The 16497-nt window shown below is 58.4% G+C and overlaps 1 protein-coding gene across 13 annotated transcripts; it reads right to left on the bottom strand.

Annotated features, from left to right (window-relative positions):
* Positions 1-3749: 3749 nt before the first annotated feature.
* On the bottom strand, positions 3750-16452 carry GUCD1 (guanylyl cyclase domain containing 1). Of its 13 annotated transcripts, none has more exons than XM_072953461.1 (6): positions 16263-16452; positions 10879-10966; positions 9926-10091; positions 8699-8790; positions 6681-6922; positions 3750-6066 (listed from the first exon to the last, which is right to left on the bottom strand). In XM_072953461.1, the coding sequence occupies exons 1-6, from the start codon at positions 16450-16452 to the stop codon at positions 5972-5974; spliced, it is 873 nt and encodes a 290-aa protein (XP_072809562.1). In that variant the 3' UTR covers positions 3750-5971. The 13 variants fall into 13 exon arrangements, with proteins under 13 accessions (XP_072809562.1, XP_072809563.1, XP_072809566.1 ...); XM_072953462.1 differs by having other exon boundaries at positions 3750-6063; XM_072953465.1 differs by having other exon boundaries at positions 6681-6823.
* Between the last annotated feature and the right edge of the window lie 45 nt (positions 16453-16497).

Here is a 16497-nt window from a genome sequence, read left to right as displayed (position 1 = left end):
GAGGTTGATAACACCTCCAGTGTGGCTTCCTGGCCAGCCGGTAGGCCTTCGGGTTCCCAGTTTAGTTTGAATCATTGAGTCTAATCCTCCTATTTGGAAGGACTTCCTGAGGGCAGTCATCCAATCTGTCCTGTTTGCCCATGCCCCCAGCTAGGTGGCATTGTCACCGAGCAGAACCCTATCGGGCCTTCCTAGAACAGAACCCCCCTCACCATGTCCTCCGCCTGCTTCTTGTCTGTAGAAGAACTTTAGTCTCCTAGGCTTCCCCAAGTTCCAAAGAGTACATTTCATCAGAGAAGTGAGAAAGCAAGGAAAACAGTCAAGCAAGACAAAATAATCATAGTTTAGCCATTAAACAAAGTCAAGGACTGTTAGCTCCTCCCCAGGGGCTGTAGATGATATTCTGAGCCTTGTCCTTTGAGCTGTTTTGCAGATCCCGAACCCTCACCAGGTGGAAGGAGTTAGCCCTGTGCTACCCACAAGCACAGAGACCCCGGACCACCTGGAAGCAGGTTGATGACGTCGACTCCCAGTGACCCCACCACCAGCCAATCAGAAGAAAGTCAGTGAGCGTTCACACTCCCCCACAGCCCCTCTCCCTCACCTTGTCTTTAAAAACCTTTCCCTGAAAGCCTTTGGGGAGTTCAGGTCTTTCAAGCACCAGCCGCCTGGACTCCTTGCTTGGCGTCCTGCAGTGAACATTGCACTTTCCTTCACCATGACTCATGACAGTACATTGGCTTTACTGCGCTCTGGCTAGTGGACCCAAGTTTGGTTCAGCAACAGCATTTGTCTTCCCCACAAGATGACCCGGTGAGGCCTGTGGGAATAGGGGTTGGGAAGACATCTGGTGGTACTGCAGAAATTTTTCCTGCAAGATGCGGGAGCCAAGGATATGCCTTGCATTTCCAGCAGACTTCTGGTAATTAACAGGAACAGTGGTCGCACTAGTCAAAGCCACCCAGTCAGGGAGAAGGCAAATCCTGCGACCAGTTACATTTAAGGTGCTTGCAAAAGTTTGGGACAGCTGCACCAGGGCATTTTTGTTTATAAGGAAGGCTCCAGAGGCAATTAAAAAGGCAAACATCATTCCTGAGTCATGCCCCTCTCCACCCATCTCCTGGGATCTAAGGTGTTTCCTACCTAGGGGCTAAAGTTGCTACTCCCCCTCCAAAATTGGTAAAGCTAAATCCAGTACCTAAAACATCCCTTTTTTCCTTTTTTTTAATGGAGGTGCTGAGGATTGAACCCAGGACCTCCTGCACGCTAAGCACACACTCTACCACTAAGCTATACCTCCCAAGTGTCCCTTTTTATTTTTTCCCCCAGTTATCTTTTTCTCAGACCCAAACCTTTTGTTTGGAAGGGTCAGGTACAAGAGGTACCAAGGACATTTTTATAAAATGCATGGAGACCCAGTATGTTCCCCATTTTGTCCTACGGGGGCCACCGTGGAGGGTCTGTGAGAGCTGTTGCTCACCCACACGGTTGTTTTCCTTGTGATCTAAGACCACGTCCATCCAACGAGGGAATCCAAGTGGCTACTGGCATCAAGATGGACTCCCTGGGCCCCTTCTGGCTGGGCTGTTGCCTAGATGTGCTGACCAGGCTGGCCCGGGGCTGGTCTCAGGGGAAGGAAAGAAGCAACGCGTCCGGAAATAGTCTGAATCCCCAAATTTTGAAGTAAGTTCTTATGATCTTCTCAGCACGTTCATCCAGATGTCCCCAGGAAGTGGCCTTTCTCGAGGCAGCTGCATTCGGTAATCAAACTGCGTTATAAAGGTGTGTGGACCAGGAGGCAGTGAGGGAGGTAGAGGCAGAAACCTTTTTGCGTGGATTTTTGAGGAGGCATCCCCGTCTTGAACGACTCCAGATGCCCGTGGGTGGTGGGGAGTGGGGAGGAGCCACGGGATCCCTTGACTGCCTGCCCATTGTTGAGTGGCTTTTGTGATACAGGGTACACCCTCATCAGACAGCAAATGGCTAAAAATACCACATGGGTTCGTTTCAAGGGCCACAAACAGTGTGCTCAGAGTTGGCTGGTTGGACCCGAATGGCAACTCTGTGACCCTTAAATGTGTCTACTGTGGTGAGGCACCACCAATAGCCCCTAGAGGGGGTCAGAGGTGTGCCGCTGGGGTCATGCACTGGGCAAGGCGACCTCTTTCCCCGCGAGAGAAATGGGCCAGCCGGTGGTGGGGATCACACCTCTGGCCTGCGATGGCAGCCTCTGCCTCAGAAACCACTTTTCCCCCTGGGTCGGGTCCACGGTGGAGGTGTTCTCATGCTCAGCCCAGTGAAGGGCCCAGGTGGCAGTCTGGGAGGCACCGGTGCTGCAGTCAGCAGCCTGATCCCAGTTGGTCCCATCAGAGAACAGGCTCTCACCTTGGGTATCACCATGTGTGACCTTGACAGTTGGAGGTTTTCCAAGTGGCAGATCCGACAGCTCAGCAACAGCCCGAGAGTCAGTAAAAATGTGTCAGGGTTTACCAAGTGGAATGCTGGCCCAGAGCTATGCAAACAGCCTGGGGTCTACCTGCTGAGCAGAGGACTCACATCCATTTTCAGTTCTGGGCCGTGCTGCCCTGGCGCAGTGTACACCATCTGATTTCAGTCGACCCATCAGTGAACCAACCAGACCTGGGCATTTTGGGGAACTTGAGATCACCATTTAGCCAGTGGCTTGGCTTTGCTGGAAGGAGTGGAGGAGTGTAAGTTCCCCCCAGAGGATCAGCTGTCAGAGATAAAGCTGAGGTTTCCTTTGGGCCAGGACAAGTCCAGGACGTGTGTTCCTGGATACTGCAGCTGGGGCAGGTCAGATGGAGGCCAGGCAGCAAACGCCAGCCTTCCTGCCTGGAAGCAGGGCCCCGGGAGTTCAGAGTTCACTTCCTGCTGCTGTCAGCACTGGCTCAGCCCTGTAAGGTCACCAGGGTTGCCTCTGACCATGGCCTGGGCTGCGGGTTGGGAAAGCAACGATGGCTTTCGGTCAAGCGCTGTTTATAGCTCATTGAGTGATGACCTCGGGCCACTTTCTGGGCTGCAGTGTCCCCCGGACTGGAGCAGTGGTTACCCAAGAGTCAGTGTATCTCACAGAATACCAGTGTTACACAGAAACAAACTCTGTCGCTAAATAGTTTGTCGCTAAACCCTCAATGAACAGGGTCCCCTTTGGCAGGATTATTCAGAGCCTTTTCTGCGCATCCCAAATCTCCAGGCGGGGGCTGTAGCCTGTGGTGTTTGCCAGGCTGAACCAACCAGGGCACCCCGTCATATAGAGCTTCTCACTGCGGGCATTCTGAGGGGCATGCCTCAGGGCACGCTAGATAGGGTGGTTTCTGGGGTGCTGAGTTCTGTTCTGAGATCTAAAAAAACAGAACCACACGACCTCCAGTGATCCCTGCCTCCTGGGGTTCATGCTGTCTCTTGCTCCCTCCCATTACCATCTGTCCTGAGTGAGGACACCTAGGCAGCCTGTGGCCTGCAGCCCTGAGTGAGCTTGGAAGCAGATGCTCCGGCCCCAGCCAAGCCTCGAGGTGACTGCAACCCCCGCCAACAGCTGCAAAGACCCTCATGTAAACCCATGGTGACCATGGGGCTTCCAGCAGTGCCAGGAGAGTGCAGGTCTGAGAAGCAAAAAGCTGGACTCCAGTCCCAGCTGAACCCGCTGTGGCAGGTCAGGGACCTGGGTTCCTGTGAGCGCCTGCCAAGAACCCGGGAAGGAGATAACAATCACAAAGGTGGGCCAGGGCTGCCATCGTTTTGCAGTGAGGATGTTTATTGAGAATGGCTCATTACAAACAAAATATATTTATGTATAAAATCTCTGCAATGCAAAAGATCCCTTTTATCCCCGTGTGGCTGGAGTGAACAGCGTGGCCTGGGGCTGCACTCAGCCCCCTGAGTGCGGACAGGGGTCGAGGTGGCTGCAGGCAGGGTGCCTGTTGTCCAGGCTCTGTCTCCAGCCCCATTTTCATGATTTCTGCAGGAACGTGACCCAACGAGGCTCGCATCCTGCCTCCGTGTTGCTCCCCAGGCAGACGGCACCATCGCAGGGACAGGAAGCTCTCATGAACTTCCGGGAGGGTGACCTCTAACCCGTGGCTTGCCCCGGGAAGCCCTCCTCCCAGCCCAGGGACTGAATTTCTCTACAAGATGGGTGGAGGCTGCCCTCCATGTCAGGGCCCCCTCCTGTGCAGCCAGCCCCAAAGCTTCGCTTCCTCTCATTGTTTCCCTTGACACATCCATTCTCGCCAGTTTTACCCCGACCCCTCTTAAGGACACCCACGCCCCACAGCTTTCACGCACGGTACCCCTGGGCATGGGAACCAGAGCTCCCTGGGATCGTGGGCCACCCAGCATTAAGGCCATGGTGATGAGACCAGCTTGAAGGCATCGCTAGTCTCTGAAGCCCAGGGTGGCTGCCCAGCCAACAGCCCCTCCCCAACAGCCGAGGCTGCCGGGTGTTGAGGAGCAATACGGCTGGGCGGTCTGACAGCCCTCAGCAGCGGAGCCCACCCCTGCCCCTCAGAGCCGCCACAACCTGGGGGCGGAGCACGCGGGGCAGATGCTGAGCGTGGTTTGCAGCCTGGGGGAGGGGGAGGGGCAGCAGCTGCCACCGCCGCGCCTTGGGCACTGGAAGACCAAGACACGGAGGGGCCAGGGTGTTGCGGCTGTTGGGGCTCCCCTGGCCCCTCTGGCCTGAGACAACCCTTGAGGGGTGGGGGTCCCCAGCCCCTTTGGGAATAATCCATTTCCCTTATTTTTCAGGTGCAGACCTGAGTTCGAGACCCAGCTCCACCATGGTCCTGGGCTGGGTTTGTGTCCATGTGGAGAGGGGCCCCAGCACGCAGCCCACCAGCCGTGAGTGCCCTTCTCTTAGAAAGAGCGTGGGCTGTGAAGAGAGGAGTCGGTGGTTCCAAAGTACCTGTGATCTCACTGCTACTGTCTTACTTGAGGATGAGTCTCACTCCCATGAAGTGAAAACTTAAATCTCAAAAACACCACTCCCCCCAACCCCAAAAGAAGAAAGAGAAAGGACACAGCTCTGTCCACGCCATGTGCTGTGCTGTGAGATCCCGGGTGGCCACCACCCTTCTCTATCAAGACATGAGACCCAACACTGTGCCAAGGCCCTGGTGTGAACACCAGGGTGGGTGGGAGGCCAAGGCTGCCCCCGGCCACTGCCTCCGGCCCAAAGCCCCCGAGCCCAACCCTTGCGCTCCCCACTCTCAGAGGCAGACCCCAGGCTGCTGTCAGGAGATCCTGGGGCCGGGGGATCGCTAGGCCCAGGCAGCCATTCCTGGCCCTCGGGCTCAGTTGTTCTTGAGCACTGCCCGCCAGCAGGAGCCAGGGTCCCACCCACTTCCCAAGCCCCAACCCTCTCGAGCCGGAGTACCCGGAAGGCCACAGGGCCCTCAGAGTACTTTCTGCCTGAGGTCCAGCCCTCCCCAGGGGCCAGAGGCCTGGCAACCACCACAGGGCACGGGGTCCGCAGCACTTCTGTCCCAGAGGAGGCCCAGAGAGTCTGCAGCCCCTGGGGCTGAGGTCAGCTACAGTATCCAAACAAACACGCCACCCTGACAACATCTGTCTCCAGGGCTCAACCACCAGGCCTGCGGGGAGACGGGCTCAGACTCCTCCCCCTGCCCTGGGTCTGGCGGGCAGGCCACATGGGCGCCCGTAAGGGTGGGCATCTCCTGGGCACAGCTGGAGTTGGGCTTGGGGTCCTGGGGGAGCTCCACGCAGATGCTCTGGGGTACCTCTACGCAGATGCTCTGGGGTCCCTCTAGCCACTACAGTTGTGCGAGGGAAGGGGCAGGATGAAATCAGCGCTGGTGGATTAAGCAGGCAGGCCTCAGCCTCCTGGAGCTCCTGGCAGAGGCGGCAGCTCCACACCAGAGCCCGGGAGCCCAGGCCAGGGCCAGGGCCTCCTGAGTGAGCCCGGCGGGGCAGGCACAGAGGGTTCCCACCGTCAGCTGTCCAAGTAGACAAAGAGGATGTCTTCGTCCGTGCCGTAGCTGGTTCTGGCCTCCTCGAAGTTACTGAGGCTAGTGCTGCACATTCCTGCTGGGCCAGGAGGGGTGGAGCGGGCTCAGGGGAGCACCGGGTTCACTGGCACCTGGTGAGCCACCCCTCACCGTTCAGGAAGCCCTCCCTGCCTGTGGTGGACTTTGTGAGCCTGTCCTCTGACCCTTCCCCAGCTCAGCAGACGGAGAAAGTGAGGCCCAGAGAGGGGAAGAAACACATGAGGCTGCCCAGGGTAAGTCTGTGTGAGTCATGGGGGGTCCTTCCCTGTCCCCATGGGCTGTGGGGAGCCCTGGGTGGGTCTGGAGCAGGGACAGGGCTGGGAAGACTCTCCTTTCTGTCCTCAGAAGGCGGGCCTGGGGGAGACGGGTGGGGCCCTGGGCAGTGGCATGGGGCTGGCGCCTTGGGGGAGAGATGTCCTGGCCCGGCGATGGTGGGGGTGTGGAAGAGGCTGGCACTGCCCCAGGTTGGTGGCTGCTTTGCTGCACGGCGAGAGCGTGGCGTGGATTAGGGAGCCCAGGCAAAGCAGAGGCTTTGGGGAGAAGGTGGTGAGGGGCTCTGGGCCACACCAGGTTGAGTGGAAGGAGTGGTGGGGGCTGAGGGCCCGCCCCGCCCATGTCCCCGCCCACATCCCCACCCCACGTCCCCGCACTCACTGTCGGCGTAGGCTGGGTTGTTGTAGAAGATGCAGCCGGTGGCCCGGTTGTAGCCACGCAGCACGATGAAGTGGCCCTGGTAGTCGGGGGTGCGGCAGAAGCAGCGGTGGCCGCTGGGAGCGAAGCAGCAGTACTTGACGGGGCTGGAGCAGAGGTCACAGTGCAACACCCCCGAGTTCACCAGCACGATGGCCACGTGGCCCTGTGCCAGGTGCGCTTGGATGTCCTGCACGCTGACTGTGCTGTGGGCGGGAGGTAGGTCAGCCAGCGCCACTGGGCGGCCTCCCAGTCTCTCAAGTGGACCCCTGCTTGGCCCCCGCTCTGTCCCGTGTCACTAAGCCTGGGGACACAGCTCGTGTCCGCCCTGAGCTCAGTGCAGAGGGAACATCCTGCTGTGCCCCTGTGGCCCAGGCGCAGTCGGGGGCCAAGCATGAGACCAGGGTTTTGGGCTCTGAGTGTGCCCAGGACATCCTGGCCCCAGCAGACCCTTCACTGGGTGATGAGAGTTCAGCTCCAGAAGGGCCCCCCATCAGGGACCTCTTAAACATACCCCACCTCTCGACACAGTGGATTCTTTCTACCTAGTGCCTCCCTCAGTCCTTTACCCTAAATCATCTGTGGTTCACATTAGAAATTGTTGGTCCAATCGATTTCCCCAAATCTCAGCCAGGCATGGCTTCACCAGTTTTAAAACCAAATTCTTCCCTGAAGAGTTTATTTTTCTTTTTTTCCTAAGTCCACTTGTGGCAGAAGGGGCTGCCTAGGAATGGCTGGTCAGTGTTGCTTCCAGGGGACCCCCAGTGCAGCTGGCTGCTCCAGACTCTTAGGCACTGGCCCCTTCGATGCCCCCTGAGAAGACCAGACCAAACAAGAGCCAGAGGGGAGAAGGGCTAGGGGGGTCACTACATGGGGGGCCCACCATTATCACTGGTGGGGATGCTTACCTACTCAGGGCCCTTCCTTCCTGACCCTCTCCTCAGGAGTGGCACGTTAGCGCCATGTGGCCTGGCCCCATGCCAGCCACGCCAAGTCATGTGACCATCTAGTTTGCTGCCCTGGCCCAGGGAAAAATGCCAAGTTTTTCCATTTGGTCTTTGAAACGAAACAGCTGGCTGAGTTCCCCACAGTCTGTACCAGAGCAGGATTTCAGCTACAGGGAAAGGCAGGGGCTGGGCTGGAAGGAAAAACAGCAGGCTTCACGGGACAACTGGGGTCAAAGTCCCAGGTTCAGTTCACAGCATGGCCGTGGTGCTGGGCTGACCCTGGGGCTCACACTGCTTTGCTATCCTCAGCTCCTCACCTGCGGGATGGGGACAGCCCAAGCTCTCTACCCCACTAAGCAAACACTGGCTGCCTTTCCCTCTAACACGTGCTCAGATGGCTAGATGATGTGTGCGGACATCTTCCCTGTTTCCTGATGGGCTACTGTGTGCCTACATTATGTTAATAATGAAAGCAAACCTGGGAAGAATGGGAGACCTGAGAAGAGAGGTGGGGGGAGCCAGGCCAGGGTCTGAGCGGCAGGCCTGGGGAAGGAAGTTGCTTGCATTGGGGCAAGTTGCTCCCAGGGTCTGCCTGAGTCCTTCCCCCAGATGTAGATGAGCAGGAGGACTATGTCAGGTCACAGCAGCCCGTGGGGTGGTCTGGCAGCCAGGCCTCCCTCGATGGTCCACACCCTGGGCTGTTTCCGCAGCCTCCATTGCCGAGCCAGCATGCGCCTCAAGCCATCACCCTTCATCAGGGTCCCTGTGCTCCATAATATGCCACCGCCCTGTGAGCCCCTGGGGGCTGGCTGGAGTCTGCCTTGCTCACTTGCCCCTCCACCCCTGCCAGGACCCACCCCATGTGAGAGTCTGTGTACAGTCGGTCACGCAGCCTGCCTTGTCCCCACGCCAGCTGGACGGGAAGCTCCAGTTCTGCCTGACTCTCCAGCCTTCCCCATACGTCACCCCCAACCTCCCCCACCGCCAGTCTGGTGAGCAGGCGTGCAAGGAAGGGCAGGGTGGGCGCGGACTCACCATTTCTCCACCAGCACCTTGCAGGCTTTGGCTTGTGCAAACAGCTGGTTCACCCGGGTCTCCTCGGTGTCAAAGTGCTTCCTGTAGAAGGACTGAAAACAGAGGGGCAGTTAGAGAAGCCACCGGCCTGGCTGTCCTCACCCCTGTTGGATGGAGTAAAGAGCATGTCACGGAGTCAGAGATGGTGGGAGAGCAGAGGAGTCTGGCCCACAGGGAAGGCGGCACAGGCAGCAGGCCCGGGCGGAAAGCTGTGTCTGTCCTGGGCCGGCAGGGCAGCTGCTGGGGAGCAAGGGACCACACAGAGGGTGAGGAGGGTGCTCAGGAGGCGTGTGGGCACCCTGGGGAAGGTTAGCTACCCTGAGCTTGTGTCCCCTGGCGGGCATGAGCAGGAGTCTGGAGTAAATGCGTAAAGTGCCCCGGGATGTCCAGCCACCACTCGGCTCAGCCAGGCGAGGTCCACGGAAAATACTGTTTGGTGCAGGGAGCCAGAGTCCTGGGGTGGGGGGGAGGCAGAAGAGACCCTGCTCTTGGGCCCTTTCCTTTGCCCTCATGGCCACACTGATCAAGCAAGATCAGTGAGCCTTCTTTCCCGGCTTGGAAAGTTCAAAGGAGAGTTAGGGTGACCGGCACTGGCCACGGTGCAACAATCCTTTTGCCAATGAGGCCGGCAGCGACTCTGCTCGGCCAGGTTTTGGAGCCCAGGCCGAGATGTGCCTCTGCAGGAGGCGAGCAAGACCAGCTGGAGCTGTGCAGGGAGGGAAACGCACTGGTGTATCGGCAAGGCTGCCATGGCATTCTTTTCCAAAAGACAAAAAAGAGGAAAGGAAAGATGGCACACTGATTTTTTTCCAGAACACCAATACCCAGCTTGGAGCCGGCTGTCCCCATGAGGAGGAAAAAATGATGGCCAGAGGAGGGCAGGGTGTGCTGAGGCTTGGGCCCTGCTTGTGCTGGGAAGGACACAGGAAGGCTCCTCTGAGCATCATCAGCAGCTGTCGCAGGCAGGCGGGTGGTCTCTGGGGAAGGGGGAGGGGTTGCCAGGAGAGACCTCGCTTGCTGCTCAGGTCCTCTGGGCAGCTGGACCCAAGATACCTGGTCCGATTGCTCACAAGTCCTGCCTGGAGCCTGGCTGCTGCTGCTCCCTGGTCTCCACATACTGCGTGCACACTCTTGACCGCACCCTCTTCCAACGACTGCACCCAGTGAAGGCCAGTGGCCGGCGCTCACCTGGTTCTTGTAGCCCTTGTCGACGCCCAGGGTCTGGGTGCAGAAGCGGTGCCTCACGCCAAAGTGGCGCATCAGGTAGGCCAGGTCAATGGTCCAGATGCTCTTGGTTAGCCGCAGCTCCCGCAGGGCACTCTCAAACTCACTGTCGTCCAGCTGGCCCAGGTACCTGTGTGTGGATGGGCCGCAGAGGTCACTCACCTCAAGGGGAAGCTGGCCAGGGTCACCTCCCACCGAGGGCTGCCACCGTCTGAGTTCCCAAGCCCCTGGACTTGGTCGTGAAATCCTACAGCCTGTCCTCATGCTGCCCAGGCACCACGCTGGACCTGGAGTCCAGGGCCTGGACTCTGATCCTGACATCTCTTGCTGGTTGTGTGACTTTGGGCAAGTGACCATCCTCTCTGGCTTCCCTAGCTTCATCTCGAGGATGAAGTGCTTGGACTTCAGCAGAGGCTTTCTAAGTTTTAAGCACAGAACTCTTCTGAACCCTATTGTGCCTGGAATTCCAGGAGGTCAAATGGGTAAGGGAGAGGCTGCCCTGGGGTTCCATGCTGCTATCTGAAAACTCTCCAACAAGGAGATGGAGATGGTATGGTTCCTCTGTGCCCTGATGGTGGTAGTCACACAACCTCAGCTCAGCAGTCAGCCCCCTAGTGACCCAGTGGTCACATGATCCTGTGTCTCAGTCATGGGGTCACTCTGTGGGCCAGGCCTGGGCACCGGGGATTTCCCGGCCATCCCAGAGCAACCGGCACTCTTGGCATGCAGATCCGGAAGGCCTGGTCCACTCTTTGCTCACTTTTGCAGATGGGATAGGGCCTGGATGGAAGCTGGGCCTCCCACAAGCCCCAACCGAGGACAGCCACAGGGACAGTGAATCCCACCAGGTCTCTCCCTGTGTGTCCCCCAGCCAGGGCAGGGGGTGGGACGCGGAGGGCCGAGGCCTGCCCACTCACCGCAGCACCATCCTGGAGCAGGCCAGGCCGCAGTCCCAGTGGTAGAGCTGCTGGATGATGGGCACAGGCAGCTGCACAAAGTCCCCTGCTGGGAAACACAGAGGTCACAGTACCCACCACTGCCACCCGTCTGGAGCCACCGTCCTCAACTCCTGCCCAGATGCTGCAGGGGCTGTTCAGGGGCTGGGCCAAGCCTTACGGGCCACCACCCGTCCATTCTCCTTACAACAGCAGTGATCTCCCTGAAATGCCAGTCAGAGCAGGTCAGTCTAGCACAAAATGCCAGTGAGCTGGTTCCCACACCTCTCAGGGCAGTGCCTTCATGGCTGCTGCCCAGTGCCCTCTGCTTCCTTGCCTCTCTTCCCCTCCCAGCCTGCCCTCCAGGCAGAACGTTCCCATCATGAGCCCACATGCCCCGGGGCCTTTTTACACCTGCTCCCTCTGCCAGGACTGTCCTGGCCCTCCAGGTAGCTGAGCGAACGCCTGCTTGTGGACGTGGCTTCTCCACCACGCTGCCCTTCCATGCCCAGCCCCCGCTGCGTGCACTCCCAGCCCCACAGGCCTCTCTCTCTGAGCCTCTTCGTGATGGGAGTTCCAAGGAGGCAGGGACAGGGCTGGATACAGCAGGTGCTCAGATGTTCAAGTCTGAGTTCACAAGGCCAAGGACTCCAAAGCCCCCAGGGCCACCACAGTGTGAAGACCACAGCTCTGAGGAGGGGACTGGCACGTCATCTGTACGTAAAATGCTACCCTGGGTGACCTCTCAGTCTCCTTGCCAAGTGGTGAGGCGCAGCAGAAAGGGCCTGACGCAGGCGTTCTAGCCCCGGGCCTGCCACTGGCTGGCTGTGGGCTGGGCAACTGACTTCCTCGTGCTGGGCTGAGTCCGGCCGCCTCTAAATTGGGGACTTGGATCTGATTCAGGCGTTCAGTCAACAAGTATTGCCCAAGAGTCTAGTAAGTGCCTGACATGTGAACCAGAGAGATGGTGGTGAGTGACACAGACAGGTCCCTGCCCTGGTAGACAGCAGAGACAAGCAAGTGAAGAGAAAAACAGGGGGCCCAGCTAGGGGAAGTGATCGGGGTGTGCTCTAGAGAGGAGAGTCAGGGCACCAGGCAGAGGGCTGTGGCGGGGCAGGCTGGCGCACACCCTGCAGGATCCTCCTGCCCTGGATCCTGTGACTCAACAGCCAGAGTGGAAGAACGGGAGGGACTTCCCTTCAGCTGTGACTGCTGTGCTCACTCACGACACCCTTTCAGCCCATGTTGGTTCCTCACCTCAGAGGTCCTGAGGACTCTCCTGAACCCACGACCATCCTGCGCAGAGCTGCTCTGGCTCCCGTCGTGTGCACCAACCCAGAGGGCCATGCAGGAGCTCTGGAGCCCATCCTGGCCTTTCGACCTGCTGGCCTTGCCCGGGCAGTCTCTCGCCTGGTGTGGATCCCAAGCTCCCACTCTCCTGTGTCTAATCCCTCCCCAGCTCTTAAGGCCTGGCTAAGATGCCAGCACTTCCAGGCCTTCCCTGATCCCAGGCCGGCTGGACCCCAGATCACACTCTGGCTCACAGGCAGGACCCTCACCTCAAGCTTGTCAGTGCCCTGCTGGGCTGTCGCGTGTCCCCAGGAGGCAGGGACCTGACTGCTTCTTTGCTGCACTATACTGGCCTCTCCCGTCTAAGCCTCACCCGCAGGGCTTGTGGATGGCAGGATGGCGTGGTGAGTGCAGGCCACCCACTGGCTGAGCCATCTGGCCTCTCGGTGCCCGCGTCAACCTCTGTGAAACGAGCCCTCAGGTGTCAGCCTGCAGGATGCCGTGGGCACTCGGGGTGAGAATGTGTGTGAAATCCTTTGCAGGTGCAAGCTGCACCCTGCCCTCCATCAGCCGGGGCCCGGCGCACTGAAGCCAGTCGGGCCCAGGCTTTGCTCCCCACTTCCCCTGGCCCCAGGAGCCTCCAAAAGGAACCCAGTTTGGGGGAGGATATAGCTCAAGTGGTAGAGCACATGCTTAGCACTAACAAAGTCCTGGGTTCAATCCCCACTACCTCCTCTAAAAATAAATAAATATATTAATTAATTAATTAACTATCTAACCCCCCCAAAAATAAAAAATCTCTTTAAAAAAAAAAAAAGGAACGCAGGCCACCACTTAAGGCCCTCCAACATTCTCCCCATGCCGTAGATTCAGTCCTGAGGGCGTCCTGCCTGACTTCTGCCTGTCCTCTGTCCCAGTTCTACCCCCAGCCCCTCTCCTGTTTCTGTACACCGTGGCCAGAGGGATCTCTCTTTTTTCTTTGACTGTTTAAATTTTCATTAACAACTTAGTTACCTTTATACCATAATTTACATGTTTTAAATTTTATTTTGGTCAGAGGTTTTTTTAACTTTTTTTTTAATTGAAATATAGTTGATTTACAATGTCTCCTACTGCTCTTAGAATAAAATTCTCACCCTTTACTAAGGCCTCCAGGGCCCATCCCACCTGCCTCACCTTGGTCCTCACTCCAGGATCTTTGCACGTGCAGCTCTGAAACTCTCTTTCCCCTCAGTACTCAAGGCTGTCTCTTTTTGTCATTCAGGTCCCAGGTCAAAGTCTCCTCCTCTGAGAGGCTTTTTCTGACTATGCCTTTGTGGGGAGAGGCCCTCCTTCACAGTACTTCCTTGTCTCCTCCAGAATACTCAGCAAAACTAATAAAAACATAAACATAAAATACAGCTATCCCGTCTCCCCACTAAACCGTAAGCTTCCTAAAGGCTGAGAATTTGCTAATTTTGTTCAGTGTTACTCCCCATGCCTAGTGTCTGAGGCTTAGTAGTAACTTAGTAAACGTTTGCTGGAAGAAATGAACTTTTTAAGCACCCACTGTGTGCTAGCTCTGCAGACACTACAGGTGCCTGGGACCAGAGCTCTGCCTTCGAGGTATTCATATTCTAAAACAAGCCCCCATGGGGCTGAGGGGAGGGAGAACTCTATGCAGGCTGTTGGGTCCTCGTGGTGGGCGCCTCCCTCTTCCAGAAGCCCTCGCTGTAGCTATAAAGTGCCTTTTTGTTTTTCTTTACACAGGCTGTTTACTCCCCAGCCTTTGCTCCTGCACACCCTTCAGTCTGGAACGTTGTCTCCCATCTCTGAACATCCAGATGCTCTGGCTCCTTCCCTCCCTGAGGCCCTCAATACGGAGGGTTTGAGGTGGTGTCTGCCTCCCACACCAGAAAGACCAGTAACTCCCCAGTGGCAGGCAGGCAAAGGGTTGCATTTGCCTCCTCCCAGCCCTCTGACCACAAGAGGTATGCAGACATGCCTGAACAGTGAACGGAAGGAGTTTTTTTCCTTTTTGGACTTATACCTCAAGATGCCCAGTCCCACTTGTCACCGCAACGTGCTCCTTTCCCCTAGGCTTCCAGACTGTAGCCCTCTGTTCACAGCTCCCTCCTTACTCTGTGGCCTGGGCTCTGGCACTGGCTAGCTGGGCCATCTCTGGCCAGACTTTGACTCTGCCCATGCCTCCCCTATGCTCCGCTGGAGATGTGGCACAGGACAAGTTCTCTAGGGCCCCCGGGAATTCTGCTGCCCCTCTTCGTCTTGCCCTGATCTCTAGAACCCTTTGATCCTCCCCACACCCTACCCCCCTGGTAGCTAAACATCCCCACATGGCCATCCCATCTTGGCACAGGAAGGGCAGCCCACAGGGACCCAGAGGTACTCCTGTAGGGAGTGATAAGGGTAGGCGAGGCCTTCCGAGGCCAAACTTGCTGCCAGATATTGATGCCTGGAGCCAAGAGACTGTCCCACCTGAGAGTTAGGGACTGCCTGGCAGGCACTGGCCTGGCCTCAGTTGGCAGCTCACGGGCCCTGAATACTTAACCCCTCTCAGCCTCAGTCTGCTCAAAAGTGCACATTACAATGGGTTATGAGGATTAATAAGGCTCTGCATGTAAACAGCTTAGCACAGTGCCTGCCCACAGAGACCTCCCTGTAAACGTGACACACTACTCCACTGAGGTTCAGGAAAGGCAAGTGTCTGATCAAGATCACTGGGTCAGATATTTGGAGGAGTAAGGAGGCAAAACCCAGGGTAGCACCTACAACTTGCTGTAATCACAACCAGTGCCCTACTAATGCCTTAGGGCGGGGGTCCCACATGCTCTTGACCTCTCCCATGAGGTGGCACCTCACTTTAAGTTTACCAGCAAGCACTGTCTCTTTCTCATCAACCCTGTGCTTGAAGCAGAGCAGGAATTATTGCTCCCCTCCCCCCACTTAGAAAAGCAAACTTACACCAGGGCACTGAATGTCAGTCTTGGTTTCTGCCCCAAAGGAACTCAGGCCACATGGGACTGAAGGAAGTAGAGTGAAGAACTGCAGCAAGAAAAAAAAGCTGAGTCTGGGGGGCCCTTCCCCGTCGCTCTGTGCTCACAGCCAGTTCCCTGCCCTTCTAGGCCTCAGTTCCCTGAAGTGACAGATCTCCCAAGGCGGGTCCAGCAGGACTTTCCGTTTCTAGGGAAGATGCCGCCCCTGCCTCACAACCAAGATCTTCCCATGACCGCTAACAGAGCTGACTAGGGTCCCAACTAACCGGGGCTGGGGATGGGGGCCAAGGCGGAGTGCACACCTGGCCAGGTTTCGCTCAAAGCTTTACAGCCTGGGCCGTGGGGGCGGTCGGCCCACGGTCGCGCGACGGAACCCTGCCCCGCGCTAGGGTGAGGTTCCCCTTGTTCCCCGGGGTGAGGGCTGAGCCTTCAGGGAGGCACTGACCGGGCTCCAGTGGTGGCCCCTCTGCCTCCGCCTCTGTCCTCATGACCCGGGCAGCGCGGGGCTCCCATGGCCCCGGCCCGGCGCCGGCTGCAGCTTTGGCTTCGGCTGGGGCGGGAGCGGGGCCGGTGCGCGCCGGGTTCCTGCGCCGCCACTGCCACCGCCAGCGCCAGCGCCAGTACGGCGGGGAGAAGAGGAGGCGGCTGCTGGGCCACCCCAAGCCCCGCCCCGGCCCTTCCAGGCCTCGGCCCGCCCTGCCCCTCCCCCGACTCCTACGCCTCCAGGCCCGCAAGCTCTGGATCTCAACGGGTCCCTGCCGCTCGGGGTCTGGGCTCCCGGGGACCCCGCCCCTGGCCTCCCCGGGCCTTGCGCGAACGCGCAGCCCTTCCCCGCCTCGCTCCCCGGAAGCCCCGCCCAGGCCCGGGCGTTCCGAGAACGCTGGCTCCCCAGAGGCTCTTCCCCGGGCAAGCTCCGCCTCTGCCCAACACCGCGCCTCCGCCAGCATCGGGTCCGAGGCACAGCGCGGGGCTCCGCGAGGCCCAGTCTTACTCCGAATCCCGTGGGCCGGCCTCCGCTCTGCTCCGTCTCTGTTCCCCTATCCGTTCGGTGGGGTACCTCGCCTCGCTCAGGGCGCGCCTCACCTGGCGCTGCCGAGTTCCGAAGTTTAAATTGTGAGGGGAGGTCCTGGCCCTCGGTCCCACCACCTGCCGCCACTGAGCCCCGCCGGGCGGTCCAGCCCGTCTCTGGTGTCGGGTGCTTGGAAGCGCGAGCCCCACTTTGCCCTTGCCGGCCCGAGGGTCGGTGTTTCCGGCGGCACCTGGGTCCCGTCATCAGCTCTCTTCCGGGGCCGGAACTATTGTACCAGAGCCTAAGTTT

Source organism: Vicugna pacos, chromosome 32 (assembly GCF_048564905.1).
Source record: "Vicugna pacos chromosome 32, VicPac4, whole genome shotgun sequence".
NCBI classification, from domain to species: Eukaryota; Metazoa; Chordata; class Mammalia; order Artiodactyla; family Camelidae; genus Vicugna; species Vicugna pacos.
The sequence above is the reverse complement of the archived record's forward strand: the minus strand, read 5'-3'. Positions and strand labels throughout refer to the sequence as shown.

Coding starts and splice junctions, on each gene's coding strand:
- GUCD1 (XM_072953461.1), bottom strand. CDS start 16,452: ATGACGGGACCCAGGTGCCGCCGGAAACACCGACCCTCGGGCCGGCAA. Junction 6,923..8,698: donor AAGGTGCTGGTGGAGAAATG/GTGAGTCCGCGC, acceptor TCCCGCCCACAG/CACAGTCAGCGTGCAGGACA. Junction 6,067..6,680: donor CAACCCAGCCTACGCCGACA/GTGAGTGCGGGG, acceptor CTCCTGGCCCAG/CAGGAATGTGCAGCACTAGC.